Consider the following 18,742-nt stretch of genomic DNA (forward strand, 5'->3'; position numbering starts at 1 on the left):
TGGCGCGAGTGAATGGCGACCTATTGACGTATAATGAACACTTGCCATGCGTATGATTTCCCGATAACACTTTATAGTTACATATGTAAGGCTCTAAATTCTTGGCGTTTCGTGAATATGAAGTTCCTTAGAGTTTGACATCACAAGAAACAAAGTATAAAACGTTAATAATCAAAACGAACAAGAAATGTTGCATTTGTATGTCATGCCGCGTAATAAGTTACATCTTGTTAATTCGTCTTCTTGCCGTATGTTAATAAATGACTACAGAACGGTGTCTCACACAGTACTCCACACAGTACTCCACAAGTATGTGGGAATTTTCGAGGCCAGTGCGGTACGTTTCGATACAACTTGAATGGCTATGGATAGAATTTAATACTGCAAAGTAACTGATTGTGAATTTGACCCTTGGAATAAAGAAATGCCTTCATTTTGAACATTACTCCCTTCTTATAATTGCGGGAACTTAAAAGATTAATTGAGTAATAAGTTCTCATTTATATTCGTTCGATGGAGTAAGGTGTAAATAGTGTTTGAAACCAAACTTTGCAGTTTGCAATCTTATGAAAAACAAAATTTGGATTACAATGGTCATTACAAAGCGCTTAGTTGAACCCAAAGACGAACAAAATAGCGACATTTTCCTCAGAATGTATGGAGTAGTGTTGAGGAGAACTGTGTAGTATTGACTATATGACTGTAACCTGATCCTCGAGGCTATACACAGGGTTCAATAATATATGAAAAGCCACTTCCGACCTGTCCTAGCAAAATCTATCGCGTATTTATGGCAAATATTGCATATCTAACAACAGCGAATAGATATATGGTACAGCTCACCGGGAATTATTCTTATTCATTTCGTAAACATCCCACGTAACTATTTGCGAGATTATCAAAAAGAAAATATGAAGACGTTATTTGAGCTTGATTTCAGCGATAACTTGAACGAAACAGATCGAAATGCCAATATTTTGCCACTTCTTCGAGTTTCTGTTAAAGGAATGAAACCACGTGTATAAAATCGCATTTATTGCGCTTCGACCTTTTTCAGACAATCGTGGTCAAAAGTTGTTGGGAAGGTTGCGCGCATCAGCTCACTTCACACCTAATTCGATTTTTCTAACTATTGGCTGAAGTATTTGGGAAATACCATGCTCTTGTGGCCCCCCTCCCCCATATTCAATGTTGGAGTTCTTCAGGTAACAAAAGTCACCCTTTTTTTCCCCTGGAAAATCCAACATTGAAAAGGGGGAGGGGGGTATCTGTAAAATGAAGTTACCTTCCCAACACTTTTGTCCATGATTGTCTGAAAACAACTGTAAACAGTTTTTGGCGTATAACACAAAATTTACGGAAGATATGCAGTTGTTATTCTCCATAATTACGGTTCCATGGATTATCTTTATTGTCGTTGTTTTTGGGCACCATTCTCAGAACATGGAATTTGCTAAAGCCACCTATGTGCTTAGTCCGAGGAATGGTTTTCCGTGACACAATATTGCGTTACAACGGTATCTTAGGACCGGTACAACAATGCGCATTGAAAGTCTTTTGTCCGTAAAATTGCCGTTCTGTTTCATGAAGTTCACTACTTAAAAACGTATTGCAGCGTAAATTCGGTATCTAGAGGCACAATTCCTGCAAAATATACAAAATATTTAGAAGACAAGTGACCTGTAATGGTCGACGTATTGTTCTTTGTGTTTCTCCCACAATGGTAATATAGCAAAGGTTTTTTTTTTTGCCTAATTCAAACCTCACCAAGACATGTAAACCATGTGTTTGGAACTGAAAATTTGTTGTTGTACTATTTTTATTCCCGGTTTATTAAGTAAATGCATTTTTAGATGGCCTTCAGGTGATGTGGCGCGAGTGAATGGCGACCTATTGACGTATAATGAACACTTGCCATGCGTATGATTTCCCGATAACACTTTAAAGTTACATATGTAAGGCTCTAAATTCTTGGCGTTTCGTGAATACGAAGTTCCTTAGAGTTTGACATCACAAGAAACAAAGTATAAAACGTTAATAATCAAAACGAACAAGAAATGTTGCATTTGTATGTCATTCCGCGTAATAAGTTACATCTTGTTAATTCGTCTTCTTGCCGTATGTTAATAAATGACTACAGAACGGTGTCTCACACAGTACTCCACACAGTACTCCACAAGTATGTGGGAATTTTCGAGGCCAGTGCGGTACGTTTCGATACAACTTGAATGGCTATGGATAGAATTTAATACTGCAAAGTAACTGATTGTGAATTTGACCCTTGGAATAAAGAAATGCCTTCATTTTGAACAGTACTCCCTTCTATTGCGGGAACTTAAAAGATTAATTGAGTCATAAGTTCTCATTTATATTCGTTCGATGGAGTACTGTGTAAATAGTGTTTAAAACCAAACTTTGCAGTTTGCAATCTTATGAAAAACAAAATTTGGATTACAATGGTCATTACAAAGCGCTTAGTTGAACCCAAAGACGAACAAAATAGCGACATTTTCCTCAGAATGTATGGAGTACTGTTGAGGAGAACTGTGTAGTATTGACTATATGACTGTAACCTGATCCTCGAGGCTATACACAGGGTTCAATAATATATGAAAAGCCACTTCCGACCTGTCCTAGCAAAATCTATCGCGTATTTATGGCAAATATTGCATATCTAACAACAGCGAATAGATATATGGTACAGCTCACCGGGAATTATTCTTTTTCATTTCGTAAATATCCCACGTAACTATTTGCGAGATTATCAAAAAGAAAATATGAAGACGTTATTTGAGCTTGATTTCAGCAATAACTTGAACGAAACATATCGAAATGCCAATATTTTGCCACTTCTTCGAGTTTCTGTTAAAGGAATGAAACCACGTGTATAAAATCGCATTTATTGCGCTTCGACCTTTTTCAGACAATCGTGGTCAAAAGTTGTTGGGAAGGTTGTGCGCATCTGCTCACTTCACACCTAATTCGATTTTTCTAACTATTGGCTGAAGTATTTGGGAAATACCATGCTCTTGTGGCCCCTCTCCCCCATATTCAATGTTGGAGTTCTTCAGGTAACAAAAGTCACCCTTTTTTTCCCCTGGAAAATCCAACATTGAAAAGGGGGAGGGGGGTATCTGTAAAATGAAGTTACCTTCCCAACACTTTTGTCCATGATTGTCTGAAAACAACTGTAAACAGTTTTTGGCGTATAACACAAAATTTACGGAAGATATGCAGTTGTTATTCTCCATAATTACGGTTCCATGGATTATCTTTATTGTCGTTGTTTTTGGGCACCATTCTCAGAACATGGAATTTGCTAAAGCCACCTATGTGCTTAGTCCGAGGAATGGTTTTCCGTGACACAATATTGCGTTACAACGGTATCTTAGGACCGGTACAACAATGCGCATTGAAAGTCTTTTGTCCGTAAAATTGCCGTTCTGTTTCATGAAGTTCACTACTTAAAAACGTATTGCAGCGTAAATTCGGTATCTAGAGGCACAATTCCTGCAAAATATACAAAATATTTAGAAGACAAGTGACCTGTAATGGTCGACGTATTGTTCTTTGTGTTACTTCCACAATGGTAATATAGCAAAGGTTTTTTTTTTTGCCTAATTCAAACCTCACCAAGACATGTAAACCATGTGTTTGGAACTGAAAAATTGTTGTTGTACTATTTTTTTTCCCGGCTTATTAAGTAAATGCATTTTTAGATGGCGTTCAGGTGATGTGGCGCGAGTGAATGGCGACCTATTGACGTATAATGAACACTTGCCATGCTTATGATTTCCCGATAACACTTTTAAGTTACATATGTAAGGCTCTAAATTCTTGGCGTTTCGTGAATATGAAGTTCCTTAGAGTTTGACATCACAAGAAACAAAGTATAAAACGTTAATAATCAAAACGAACAAGAAATGTTGCATTTGTATGTCATTCCGCGTAAAAAGTTACATCTTGTTAATTCATCTTCTTGCCGTATGTTAATAAATGACTACAGAACGGTGTTTCACACAGTACTCCACACAGTACTCACAAGTATGTGGGAATTTTCGAGGCCAGTGCGGTACGTTTCGATACAACTTGAATGGTTATGGATAGAATTTAATACTGCAAAGTAACTGATTGTGAATTTGACCCTTGGAATAAAGAAATGCCTTCATTTTGAACAGTACTCCCTTCTTATAATTGCGGGAACTTAAAAGATTAATTGAGTAATAAGTTCTCATTTATATTCGTTCGATGGAGTACTGTGTAAATAGTGTTTAAAACCAAACTTTGCAGTTTGCAATCTTATGAAAAACAAAATTTGGATTACAATGGTCATTACAAAGCGCTTAGTTGAACCCAAAGACGAACAAAATAGCGACATTTTCCTCAGAATGTATGGAGTAGTGTTGAGGAGAACTGTGTAGTATTGACTATATGACTGTAACCTGATCCTCGAGGCTACACACAGGGTTCAATAATATATGAAAAGCCACTTCCGACCTGTCCTAGCAAAATCTATCGCGTATTTATGGCAAATATTGCATATCTAACAACAGCGAATAGATATATGGTACAGCTCACCGGGAATTATTCTTATTCATTTCGTAAACATCCCACGTAACTATTTGCGAGATTATCAAAAAGAAAATATGAAGACGTTATTTGAGCTTGATTTCAGCGATAACTTGAACGAAACAGATCGAAATGCCAATATTTTGCCACTTCTTCGAGTTTCTGTTAAAGGAATGAAACCACGTGTATAAAATCGCATTTATTGCGCTTCGACCTTTTTCAGACAATCGTGGTCAAAAGTTGTTGGGAAGGTTGCGCGCATCAGCTCACTTCACACCTAATTCGATTTTTCTAACTATTGGCTGAAGTATTTGGGAAATACCATGCTCTTGTGGCCCCCCTCCCCCATATTCAATGTTGGAGTTCTTCAGGTAACAAAAGTCACCCTTTTTTTCCCCTGGAAAATCCAACATTGAAAAGGGGGAGGGGGGTATCTGTAAAATGAAGTTACCTTCCCAACACTTTTGTCCATGATTGTCTGAAAACAACTGTAAACAGTTTTTGGCGTATAACACAAAATTTACGGAAGATATGCAGTTGTTATTCTCCATAATTATGGTTCCATGTATCATCTTTATTGTCGTTGTTTTTTGGCACCATTCACAGAACATGGAATTTGCTAAAGCCACCTATGTGCTTAGTCCGAGGAATGGTTTTCCGTGACACAATATTGCGTTACAACGGTATCTTAGGACCGGTACAACAATGCGCATTGAAAGTCTTTTGTCCGTAAAATTGCCGTTCTGTTTCATGAAGTTCACTACTTAAAAACGTATTGCAGCGTAAATTCGGTATCTAGAGGCACAATTCCTGCAAAATATACAAAATATTTAGAAGACAAGTGACCTGTAATGGTCGACGTATTGTTCTTTGTGTTACTTCCACAATGGTAATATAGCAAAGGTTTTTTTTTTTGCCTAATTCAAACCTCACCAAGACATGTAAACCATGTGTTTGGAACTGAAAATTTGTTGTTGTACTATTTTTATTCCCGGTTTATTAAGTAAATGCATTTTTAGATGGCCTTCAGGTGATGTGGCGCGAGTGAATGGCGACCTATTGACGTATAATGAACACTTGCCATGCGTATGATTTCCCGATAACACTTTAAAGTTACATATGTAAGGCTCTAAATTCTTGGCGTTTCGTGAATACGAAGTTCCTTAGAGTTTGACATCACAAGAAACAAAGTATAAAACGTTAATAATCAAAACGAACAAGAAATGTTGCATTTGTATGTCATTCCGCGTAATAAGTTACATCTTGTTAATTCGTCTTCTTGCCGTATGTTAATAAATGACTACAGAACGGTGTTTCACACAGTACTCCACACAGTACTCCACAAGTATGTGGGAATTTTCGAGGCCAGTGCGGTACGTTTCGATACAACTTGAATGGTTATGGATAGAATTTAATACTGCAAAGTAACTGATTGTGAATTTGACCCTTGGAATAAAGAAATGCCTTCATTTTGAACAGTACTCCCTTCTTATAATTGCGGGAACTTAAAAGATTAATTGAGTAATAAGTTCTCATTTATATTCGTTCGATGGAGTACTGTGTAAATAGTGTTTGAAACCAAACTTTACAGTTTGCAATCCTATGAAAAACAAAATTTGGATTACAATGGTCATTACAAAGCGCTTAGTTGAACCCAAAGACGAACAAAATAGCGACATTTTCCTCAGAATGTATGGAGTAGTGTTGAGGAGAACTGTGTAGTATTGACTATATGACTGTAACCTGATCCTCGAGGCTACACACAGGGTTCAATAATATATGAAAAGCCACTTACGACCTATCCTAGCAAAATCTATCGCGTATTTATGGCAAATATTGCATATCTAACAACAGCGAATAGATATATGGTACAGCTCACCGGGAATTATTCTTATTCATTTCGTAAATATCCCACGTAACTATTTGCGAGATTATCAAAAAGAAAATATGAAGACGTTATTTGAGCTTGATTTCAGCGATAACTTGAACGAAACAGATCGAAATGCCAATATTTTGCCACTTCTTCGAGTTTCTGTTAAAGGAATGAAACCACGTGTATAAAATCGCATTTATTGCGCTTCGACCTTTTTCAGACAATTGTGGTCAAAAGTTGTTGGGAAGGTTGCGCGCATCAGCTCACTTCACACCTAATTCGATTTTTCTAACTATTGGCTGAAGTATTTGGGAAATACCATGCTCTTGTGGCCCCTCTCCCCCATATTCAATGTTGGAGTTCTTCAGGTAACAAAAGTCACCCTTTTTTTCCCCTGGAAAATCCAACATTGAAAAGGGGGAGGGGGGTATCTGTAAAATGAAGTTACCTTCCCAACACTTTTGTCCATGATTGTCTGAAAACAACTGTAAACAGTTTTTGGCGTATAACACAAAATTTACGGAAGATATGCAGTTGTTATTCTCCATAATTACGGTTCCATGGATTATCTTTATTGTCGTTGTTTTTGGGCACCATTCTCAGAACATGGAATTTGCTAAAGCCACCTATGTGCTCAGTCCGAGGAATGGTTTTCCGTGACACAATATTGCGTTACAACGGTATCTTAGGACCGGTACAACAATGCGCATTGAAAGTCTTTTGTCCGTAAAATTGCCGTTCTGTTTCATGAAGTTCACCACTTAAAAACGTATTGCAGCGTAAATTCGGTATCTAGAGGCACAATTCCTGCAAAATATACAAAATATTTAGAAGACAAGTGACCTGTAATGGTCGACGTATTGTTCTTTGTGTTACTCCCACAATGGTAATATAGCAAAGGTTTTTTTTTTTGCCTAATTCAAACCTCACCAAGACATGTAAACCATGTGTTTGGAACTGAAAACTTGTTGTTGTACTATTTTTTTTCCCGGCTTATTAAGTAAATGCATTTTTAGATGGCCTTCAGGTGATGTGGCGAGAGTGAATGGCGACCTATTGACGTATAATAAACACTTACCATGCGTATGATTTCCCGATAACACTTTTAAGTTACATATGTAAGGCTCTAAATTCTTGGCGTTTCGTGAATACGAAGTTCCTTAGAGTTTGACATCACAAGAAACAAAGTATAAAACGTTAATAATCAAAACGAACAAGAAATGTTGCATTTGTATGTCATTCCGCGTAAAAAGTTACATCTTGTTAATTCGTCTTCTTGCCGTATGTTAATAAATGACTACAGAACGGTGTTTCACACAGTACTCCACACAGTACTCCACAAGTATGTGGGAATTTTCGAGGCCAGTGCGGTACGTTTCGATACAACTTGAATGGTTATGGATAGAATTTAATACTGCAAAGTAACTGATTGTGAATTTGACCCTTGGAATAAAGAAATGCCTTCATTTTGAACAGTACTCCCTTCTTATAATTGCGGGAACTTAAAAGATTAATTGAGTCATAAGTTCTCATTTATATTCGTTCGATGGAGTACTGTGTAAATAGTGTTTAAAACCAAACTTTGCAGTTTGCAATCTTATGAAAAACAAAATTTGGATTACAATGGTCATTACAAAGCGCTTAGTTGAACCCAAAGACGAACAAAATAGCGACATTTTCCTCAGAATGTATGGAGTACTGTTGAGGAGAACTGTGTAGTATTGACTATATGACTGTAACCTGATCCTCGAGGCTATACACAGGGTTCAATAATATATGAAAAGCCACTTCCGACCTGTCCTAGCAAAATCTATCGCGTATTTATGGCAAATATTGCATATCTAACAACAGCGAATAGATATATGGTACAGCTCACCGGGAATTATTCTTATTCATTTCGTAAATATCCCACGTAACTATTTGCGAGATTATCAAAAAGAAAATATGAAGACGTTATTTGAGCTTGATTTCAGCGATAACTTGAACGAAACAGATCGAAATGCCAATATTTTGCCACTTCTTCGAGTTTCTGTTAAAGGAATGAAACCACGTGTATAAAATCGCATTTATTGCGCTTCGACCTTTTTCAGACAATCGTGGTCAAAAGTTGTTGGGAAGGTTGCGCGCATCAGCTCACTTCACACCTAATTCGATTTTTCTAACTATTGGCTGAAGTATTTGGGAAATACCATGCTCTTGTGGCCCCCCTCCCCCATATTCAATGTTGGAGTTCTTCAGGTAACAAAAGTCACCCTTTTTTTCCCCTGGAAAATCCAACATTGAAAAGGGGGAGGGGGGTATCTGTAAAATGAAGGTACCCTCCCAACACTTTTGTCCATGATTGTAGCTCGGATCCTAGCTCGGATTCTGGCTCGGATCCTGGCTCGGATCCTAGCTCGGATCCTGGCTCGGATCCTAGCTCGGATCCTGGCTCGGATCCTGGCTCGGATCCTGGCTTTATACTTAGTTTATCTCGTGTTTTCACGGGTAACATTACATGTAAATGAGGAGAGAGCATGTGCCACTAAAATAATAAAATTATACATGTAAAACTAGCACGCCTCTTGTATTTTCAATTTGAATAACTGCAAGTGATTTTTCATTAAATTGGATAAACGTAAATTGGCAACTCGCTTTATTATAAGCTTCCTGGTTTGGTACTTGTAGCTTAAATTTAATGACAATTCCATTGGAGTTTGCTGACCAACTTAACTTTAAATTAAGCAAATTGGAAAAGCAACTGTTTTCATGCGATTTCCAGTTGTCACTCACTAAGCGACCTTAAAAACCGCTGGTGAAAACACAGCCTGTGTGTGTTTGATTAACATTAACACTATAAGGTACGTGTACGGAAAACACTTAGTCGGATACCTTAATCTTGGTCTGTTGCTATGGTCACAGTTAACCACCTAGGAAAGAAATGCCTCAACTATTGTCACCAGGAAGGGTTACGTTTTTGAAAACGTTGGCCGTGTAGCACTTATTTTTCAACAGACTTAACTAATTAGAGTGTAATGTAAAGTGCTAGTTTTCTACCCAATACGAACCATGTCAGCATTAGCCCTACTGATGGAATGGGCCCACACAAGGACATAGAAAAACTCCGACCAGGGTGCGTCAGTTTGAAAAGTCTAATGAACAGTAAAGATCTTGAAAGCCTGAATGATGCAGGGTTCACCTTATGCAGTTGTTGATTTATATAATATTATTCATTCTAAAAAAAAATTAAATTAAAGTTACCAAGTTTATCAAGTAGTTTTAAATGCTTTAATTTTTATAACGTTTCTTAATTGTTGTGGTAGTACACGTGTAGTTGTCAGATATTAGTATGGCTTGTTAGCTGAGCTAGAATATCTTCACACATAAATATAGATGGATACGTTGTTTTGTCTTGTCTTGTCTTACAGTGTATTGTCCAGTTGCAAAATTTCAGGTACTGTATTTGTTGTTATTTAAGGTTAATGCTTCCCATTAAATTTCTTTCAAGGCAAAACTGGATGAAATAGAAAGTCAAGAAACTTCTCTCAAGGTACTTGTAAAGAACTTTCACAAAATAATTTGTCACTCAAATCACTTGACCTGAAGATGAATTCCACTCAGGTTGTTGAAAGATCAGTCACTGTCATCCTTAACAGCCTTTTTCAGGATTAAGCTCACCTGCATGATCGTTCTTCACTGTGACAGTAAATTAAGATAAATTGGACTCATGGGTTCAAACCAAAATTACAGGTATGATTTTAAAGAACTTGTAAAACTGTAACTTGTAACTTTTGGGCAAGAGTTTGAATAAGATAACTTTTGAGGTTTATCCTTTTCTTTCCAACTTTAGAAACACTCCCAAGTCAATACTATTGTGAAAGCAATAATTATTAGCGGCGAACTAATTATTAGTATTATTGTTAGTGGACTTGTGGCACGACCAAATTGATTAGCCACTTGGTCTATACATGTACAAATGGTAGTGAAAGTAATCTTTTCATACTGCCACGGTACTGACGTACTATTTGCCAGGTTTTTGTTTATACTTTGGTGATTTCTTTTTGTTAATAATTATATTTGATATGCGGGTTATAGACGAAGAAGTGATCCTTGCATTTACACTATCTGATGGCTACCTGAATTTTTTACATGTAGGTGCCTATAAGAAACAATTGCTTAAAATTGTCCACAAAGGTTCGAGGATCACTTTTTCATTATGCTGCCTGGAAAATATACTTGAACCATAAAATTAAGGAAGATACCTCTCCAGTAATGTAACATTATATGATTATAATTTTATTGTTACTGTTACTAATCATGGATTAGTAAACTAAAGTGCATTTTGTTTTCTAGTAAATTAATAGTATTTTTTATTATACTGATAGCCTAGAAATATTCAGGCAAAGTGGACTTGTGGGGTGCTCTCAGGCAGTTTAATAAACCAGTTGCAAAGTTAAACACAACAACAACCAGCGGCCTGTTCTTGAAAGTCCCGAAAACGTTTTGGGCCTGAAAAACCATAAAAATTTTGTGAAACGTTCAACCACTTGTTCTGGAAAGCCGAATCATCCTTAAACATCTTTTCAAGGTAGCAAAAAGCAAAATGACTGTGAAGTTTGATGATTTAAATCCTCTCTGTTCTTGAGATACAAAGGGAATTGTGACACCTCACCTGAAAGTGGCCTGTTAAGTTTTGGGACTTTCGAGAAATGGCCCGTTACAACGTTTAATAGCTCAACATAGTGGAGTTGCTACAAGGGTGACGGCCAAAATGCACAGGGGACGAATTGCAGCATCTGTTTCCTACAAAACACACTACAGTAACTACACGGCTTTCTGATTTTCTGATAAGTAGCTTTTGTCATAATTTGCCAGTGTAATACTTCAGATAAATCAGCACAACTTCACTTACCTTTTGGAAAACCGTGAAGAAAATGGCCGAGCAACCAACACGCACAGCTGCCAGGCACCTCGAAATACGGAAAATTTCTACTGTTTTGATTTGGGTGTTAGGGATCAGATTTTGAGGCATGACAGATTCACAATCACTTCAGATCAAGGTGATTTGTGCCAGTCGGCCAGCCAGTCCAAGATTGCGTCTAAACCCCTGAAATTGCATGGCATCACGATCAATACATGCGCAACATGTTCTATTAGGATGTGTCCTCCTTCCTTGGAATGCGATAATTCTATTTTTGGTCCTGGGCTGAGTTATTCCAAGCTTGCAGGGTTACAGGTAGCAATACTAAAGCATTAAAACCATAGCAACCCATGGTTTTTGGTGGTATATGCACGTCTTGAGGTATCAGTTGCTGTACTGTGAGTGGATCCACTTTGACATTAATGTTGTGACAAAATTTACCAAAACTGAGAGGACAGCTCCACCTGTACGGAAATGTGAGAATGTGTTATTTTTAATTTTACAGACCGAGAAAACACACCTGCAGTTTCACATACAAAGTCATGGTAATTGTTATGTTTCAGTTCCGTGAAAAGAGGATTGAACAAGAAAAGGAGCTTGTTCAAAAACAAAATACTTGGTTGAGTGATGAGCTGAAAACTAAAACGGATGAGTTGGGCAAACTGCGCAAGGAAAAGGTGATTTTGAGAGAAATAATTAAAAAGTATGCTGGAAGAGAAAAGGGACCTTATTTCTCCAGGAAAAGGGTTATAAAAATGAATATTTTTTGGCATGTGGAGTTAATAAAAAGTTTGCAGAGTAAAAATGATTTATATTCTCATCGGTTCTGTGAAAGTTTAATAATACATTTTGCATGGGAAACCAGTTGCGTCAGGTGATGAGTGAAAGGACAACTGAAAAATCTTAGGCGGGGTAAATTGAACCTACGAGCACCGTAACGTTGGTCGGATGCTCTACCCTTTTGAGCTACTTATGGGGAGGTGGGTGACATGTATTTCGGTTGTAAATGGACAATTAATTTTGTCCTGCTGGTCTGCAGTCGTGTGCATGACTCATTAAATAAATTAATGCAACTACAGTGTGGGAAGAATGGGGAACTAGTTGCTTCCCATGGGTACTGTTTCTTTATTAATATTCACTTATTTATTTTATTTATTATTCATCATTGTTTAGTCTGAAAAAATCAAATAAACCAATGCGCAATGCACTTTGTTTTTTGTTACAGTCTTCCCAAGTTTTGGAACTTCAAACTCAATTGGATGAGACCATTGAAGAGGTACATTATAAATCTTTTGGAGGAAGTCTTGGTCTTCCTCTTGTATCCCTTATTCAAAACTGACCAGTGGGCCCATTTGGAGAGCTGGGTTAGGGTGAAAAATATAAGGATGTAATTTATCCTGCAGTTTGGAAATCTACTGCAATGTACATAATATGAAGGCAACTTATAATAAGTCAATGTTGTTCAAAGTCATTTGGAATTCCTTTTAATTTATATGTTTGTTTTTAACTCCCTGTTATCAGACAAAGTCTATTTTGACTTGTAACTTTTATTGCCTTGGGTTTTTGGAAAAAGTGGGCTTGGCTTTCCAATCCAGGTACATGTAAGTTTGGGGTGACCGTCGTAAGAAAAGATAGGTGAACCACAAAGAGCATACTAGAGTTTCCATCAGTGCCAGCAAACAAGCTGATGCAACTTGTACCTTTGAGTAGTTCTTTACCTTTCCTTTCCTACGATGAATAATTTGTTAATTAACATTAATTTCAGCTGTCTCAGTTGAAGACCTCAGCAGAGGCTTTAAGGGAAAGCAATACAGACATGAAGACCAAAGTTGAAAGTTACATGGACAAGTTAAAGGAGGTAAGGCATTAAAAGAAAAAGAGGAATGTGAATTTTTTAAATACTAAAGCTGGATGGGCAGTTCTTCACACAAGTCACAAGTACAGTCACATTTATTGTTAACCATTGTCTCTCCTTTTACAATCTCTGTGTGTTAAACACTGATATATGGGACTTCCGAAAGCTTTAAATAGAAATGTAACTGGCACTGAACCACTAGTTATAATTATTTTATTGTTTGCATCATTCCACTGTAATTTTATTATAAAAAATATATATATATTATTATTATTATTATTGAAAATATCACGAGAATCATTCTTGTCATCATCAATCCAATTTTGATCTGGGTTTATCCTCGTAAACGGGGATGGCTGGATTTACCCCACTTTGTCAGCAATCTTTCTAACTCCCACTCTCCGTCTGGCTTGATTCATGGCGTCCTTTTTCTCCAAACCAATGAGATTGCTCTCCTTCTCCTCTTGCCTCTTCCACATCTTCTTTGGTCGTCCTCGTCTTGTAATAATTCAATTTTTATTGCTGTATTCAAGTGGAATAATGGAAAAAATAAACAATCTTGAACAAGTGGATGATATACATGTACTGTAGTAGCTTACAGTACATGTGGCGGTACGGTATAGCCAGATATACCATAAGGTTAATGACAGTGATATGAAAATTTTGGATCTCTGATTGCTGATCTTTGCTGACAGGCTCGTGAACAATTTGCCAAGATGGAAGACCACTTCAAAACAGAACTGACTTCACAGTCAAAGCTGGCCACACTTTATAAGGTAAACTTTTCAGTCACCATTGAAAGCTTTAATTGTCAAAATAATTATTATCTGAACATTGTAACTTGATGTATGACAAATTCAGCCTCAGTGGCTTCTGCCCTTTTCCAGTTTCGTAGCAGTTTTTATTCCCATCCATGCCAAACTAATCTCTTTACAAACTCAAGTGGAAAAATGTTGTTTAATGGGCGTTGTTGATGGCTTTGTAATTACTACTAATGACTTTTTTCAGGTGGCTTCACTTAGCTAGGACCGGTACACCACTTGTTCATTCCTTGTTCTTTTTCTTTGAGAATGTTACATGTATTCATATTTTTTTCTTTTGCTGTTATGAAATCTGCAAAATTAATGGTTAGACTCTCTAGTCTTCTCAGATACAGTGTAATGACAATAAACAGTTAGCCCTGTCTCACAGCTCTTCAATGTTCGTAACCCTGTGGGATGTAAAAGAACCCACACACTATATTTGCGAAGAGCAGGACAGATTCTGGTGTTTTGTTCTGGGTACAATGTAAATGTGTTGGGAGGGTACAGTAAATGCTTTGAGAGCAAGCCTTGTAAGGGGCTCTTTTCTACATTTTTGTATTGTTGACTCTCCATGGGCATTGTCCCTTAATGTTTATTATAAATAGATGAACAAAAAATAAAATAAAAAATGAATGGTTTATATCAAAAGTGTTTTTAGGCTGCATAACAAGTGCTGACATGCACTACACAAACTCCTCATGCTGTACTATGCAAAAATTGGGACAAGGGGCCTTTGTACTTTCCCCATTCTACATGAGGCCTATTAAAAACATCAAAATTAATTGGTTTCTCGTTCAAAATTGTATGAAACCCTGCAAAAACACTGTCTTGCAATTCAGGCAACAAAAGGCCTTCATTGGTAGGGCATCTTCATCACTGGTTTCTTTCTGATGTGTCAGGCCTAATGTTATACTCAGCATGCTTTTCTTGCATTTCAGGATAGTGCTGACGAGGCAAAGAAAAAGAGTGATGAATTGTTGACAGCATTTGAAGAACTGCAAAAGTTGCTCAAAGAGGCTAATGAAGGTACTTTCAGACAGTCTTTATTAAGCATTTATTGGCCGACTTTGTGACAGCTTCTTTATTTCTATTACATTATGCTACAAGTCATGTACTGCTAGATAATAAAATTGGTATGAAGTCTTGGCCTGTAGTAAGATGAGATGTTGGAGATGTCTTGTCCCGCTGGGGATTTCCCTCCTCCAAAAGAAGGACATTTAACTGATACTATTGCTACGTGTAAAACTGCTGGCTGGTACAATTAATTTTATACAGTGTACATGTATAATTTATTATCTTCTATTTAAACATTGTTTGAATGACTAGCTTTGCATGATTCATGTTGCCTTCCAGGCCGTCTTGATTCAGACAGTAAGTTGAAGGAGCAAGAAAATTTCCAAGCAGAGAAGACCAAGGAATATGGTAAGGTTAAGAATGATTAATGTTGTGGAGTCTGTACATTTAGGGACAAAGAAGAATGTGTCCCACAGAGCCATTCAGTTTTGTAGATTGAACAACAAAAGACAGAAACAAGATTTTTCTGTTTTGGCCATTCCAAAAAAGAGGTGAGAGCCAAACAAAAAACAACAAAACAACGATTTTAGCAACATCTACATGTACAGAATAGGCTAGTTTCATATTGTACAGCAACAACAGAACAGAGTCGAGGTTCAGGCTGGGGTAGAATTAGCATTTTGCTTTGCCCAAAACAAAGGAAAATCCAAATTATTTCCCTGAACCTCAACTCTGTTCTTTTGCTGCTACACAATTCAAAGCCTATTCAGGGCAGTGGATGGCCACTGGCTTGTCCCGTAAGGGGTTCCCCTTTGATGTAAGGAAAATCATCTGGCATTAGGCAAAGTAAAATTTCTGAAATTTCCTTGGTTTTAAACCGGTATGAAATCAATCTCTACCTCACTGCATATTCAGTTTTTAGGTCTAGTGAGGTACATGTACAAGTAGCTTAGTCATCTCTTGTCATTTCACACTGACCATTCTGAAGAACCAAGAGCTAACTGAAATTGTCATCAATGTAGAGATTAAGGTTCTTCCTGCTGTAAACATTAGCTTGGGTGACTGGATAGTTCCTTGGGTGACTGGATAATTTAATATGTATTTTGTATGTTGAAGTCATGACAAAATTTTTCTGGACATGATTTTATGTACTTGCAGAGGACAAGATTAGCAAACTGGGGAGAGAGTTGGAGAATGCTAACGACTTGCTTGCTGCTGCAAGGCAAAGAGGTAGGTAAATTGTCGAAATTTGAAAACAATCCATGGTTCTGTTGACAGAACAACCTGCAAGTACTGTAGATGGTACATGTATTCACTCTGCAGGCGTAAACACGGCTTAGCCTTGGTTCTGGACCTGGGGCAAGAATTAACATCGTTCTTATAATTACTATTATTATTATTATTATTATTATTATTATCATTATCATTATCATTATTATTATTATTATTATTACTAGTAGTAGTAGTAGTAGTAGCAGCAGCAGCAGCCGCCGCCACCGCCGCCGCCGCTGCCGCAGCAGCAGCAGCTCAGAAAACAACCTTATTGGGGACAGTGAGAATTTTGAGACCAGTGCTTGGATTTTGTTCGCTGTCACAGTGCAGTTAATGTAGTAGCTGTTCATAGCAATTAACATCAACTAAGCTCTGAAATGTGAAACATGAAACATAAGAAGAAGACGAAGACGAGGGCAAAACCAAAGATGAACCACCACCTGCTTTGGTGGGGATTTCATCATCACTAAGGCTGTATTATGAAATTACATGTATTATTTTGTGCAAGGCTTCAAAATTAGAGATAGTATACATGTAAGGGGAGCCAAAAACCTGACCTGAGCACAACTGTCCATATCTCAGAACTAGTGCTCTGCTGCAACCAAATGAAGGGGTGTGATGCAATGGAGATACATGTACAGCATACAGTTGACACAGTAAAATTAATTTTCATTGTACGCACTAAATTAAATAAAATTAAAGAAATTTATTTATTTTTATTATTTTAATTACAGATAATTATGATACAATTATACTGTACATTTTACATGTACTGGCAACAAAAGCTGAGTTTTTTTCCTCAAATTCTTGTTGTTCCAAGGTGCAGCTCCTCTTACTCCAGCTGAACTGAGTACTCTTTCACCCACTGCGGCTGCCACGAGTTCATTCATGAAATCTGGAATGACACTGACCCAGGTACAGGACAGGTGTAGTTGAACTCTAATCATTAATATATTATTACAAGTTAGTATAAACCATTCACTTTTCTATTGAAGAGCTCTAGACAAAATCACTGCTGCGTCCAGTTTCGATCATTGTATGACGTTTTATTAAAGTCTAATTTTCTTGAAATTTTGTAGAATGTACGTGGCAATGGTGTTACAGTATATAATCGTCTGGTGCTACATGTAGACAGAGTAAAGTCTCATTCTATGAGATTATTAATAATTGTCTGTTAGTCTTATCTGTCTTTTAGGAGAAATAAACATGTCTTGCTGAATGGTGTCGTGCTACTAGGAGGACTGAATTGTTGAACTTGGCATTCTTGCAATTTCAATGACCCGTATTGATTTTTTTTCCAGATCTACAGCCAATATGTTGAAGTCTCGGATGCACTACAACAAGAAAAAGATGAGAATATTAGACTAAAACAGTACTTGGACCAGATACTTAAGGTACAACTAAATTGTAAAATTATTCTGACTCCTTAATATTATTATTTTTACTTTTTACCCCTTTGGATTGTGCTTGCCTATTTTGGTTGAATTTAAAGTGTTACAGCCAGGATCCCATTTGAAGGGGTGACCAGTTTTGATCAATTTATGGTAGTTACATGTATCTAATTAGACACCACCTGGGGAAAATATACATGTATCCAACATTCCCTGATTGGATAGTGTTCATACACCAAAGATAATACCGTGGAGATCTTAGCAGTTTATCTATAAAATTATTGGAGACGCTTTTTTCATGCTAAACAAAACAGCTTTTGGTTTGTATGAATCAAACTTAAATCAACCGTTAATAAGACCGACCCCGTGCATTCAAACGCAGTGCTTTCACATTCAACGTTGATTTTGAGTTCAGAACTTTGCTCAGTCAGCTATTTGTCAGATACTTTCCGTGTATATATCTAAGAATTTAATGGCAACTTACACTGTACTTACGACTCGTGTAGTTTGATAGTTGTTATGATGTGTGCCATTTGCAGGAAATTGAGGAGAAAGCTCCCATACTGCAGCAACAGAGAAGAGACTATGAACAGGCATTACACAGTGTCGATCAGCTTTCAAGAAGATTAGATTCTGCACTGATGGTGAGTAGGAAAAAAAGGGCAGAGAGATGCTGCAAATGATTTATACAGGCACTTGTGTTTGAAAAGAGTACATTGGTATATGTATCAAGTAAAAGGTACAAATGTAGGTTTGAGAGGGAGTGGAGAAACCTGCAATAGTATGCACCTGGAGGAAAACCTCCTTCTAGGAGCAAGAAAGAACCAAAATAACTTCACCCACACATGTTGCCCTGTAAATGAGTCTACGGCACAGTGGTTCATGTTATTTAAGTCCAATGTTAATCTTGGGCCTCAGTAAAACAAATTATACACTCAGGTATGATGAGTGTGAAGAAGTTATCTTCCATTGTGTTACAAATGTTTCATTTTTAAATGCAAACTCGGGGAGTAAACCCTGGGGAACACCTCAGTGGGCAATGCAGGAAACTGAATGTTCTTTATT

At 37.2% G+C, this 18,742-nt stretch overlaps 1 protein-coding gene across 2 annotated transcripts in view; it reads left to right on the plus strand.

Annotated features, from left to right (window-relative positions):
• Positions 1–9,875: 9,875 nt before the first annotated feature.
• The window catches only part of LOC138045498 (nucleoprotein TPR-like), a 66,678-nt gene continuing 57,811 nt past the window's right edge, over positions 9,876–18,742 (plus strand). The window contains exons 1-11 of one of the 2 annotated variants that reach the window (XM_068892029.1): positions 9,876–9,971; positions 11,906–12,019; positions 12,568–12,618; positions 13,108–13,200; positions 13,893–13,973; positions 14,939–15,026; positions 15,354–15,422; positions 16,173–16,244; positions 17,107–17,201; positions 17,588–17,680; positions 18,217–18,321. In XM_068892029.1, coding sequence (XP_068748130.1) covers positions 13,159–13,200; positions 13,893–13,973; positions 14,939–15,026; positions 15,354–15,422; positions 16,173–16,244; positions 17,107–17,201; positions 17,588–17,680; positions 18,217–18,321 — 645 coding nt within the window. In that variant the 5' untranslated portion in view covers positions 9,876–9,971; positions 11,906–12,019; positions 12,568–12,618; positions 13,108–13,158. The remainder of the gene's footprint in view (positions 9,972–11,905; positions 12,020–12,567; positions 12,619–13,107; positions 13,201–13,892; positions 13,974–14,938; positions 15,027–15,353; positions 15,423–16,172; positions 16,245–17,106; positions 17,202–17,587; positions 17,681–18,216; positions 18,322–18,742) is intronic. The other variant, XM_068892028.1, reaches the window with a different exon arrangement.

The sequence above is a fragment of the Montipora capricornis genome, chromosome 4 (assembly GCF_036669925.1).
Source record: "Montipora capricornis isolate CH-2021 chromosome 4, ASM3666992v2, whole genome shotgun sequence".
Classification (NCBI taxonomy): Eukaryota; Metazoa; Cnidaria; class Anthozoa; order Scleractinia; family Acroporidae; genus Montipora; species Montipora capricornis.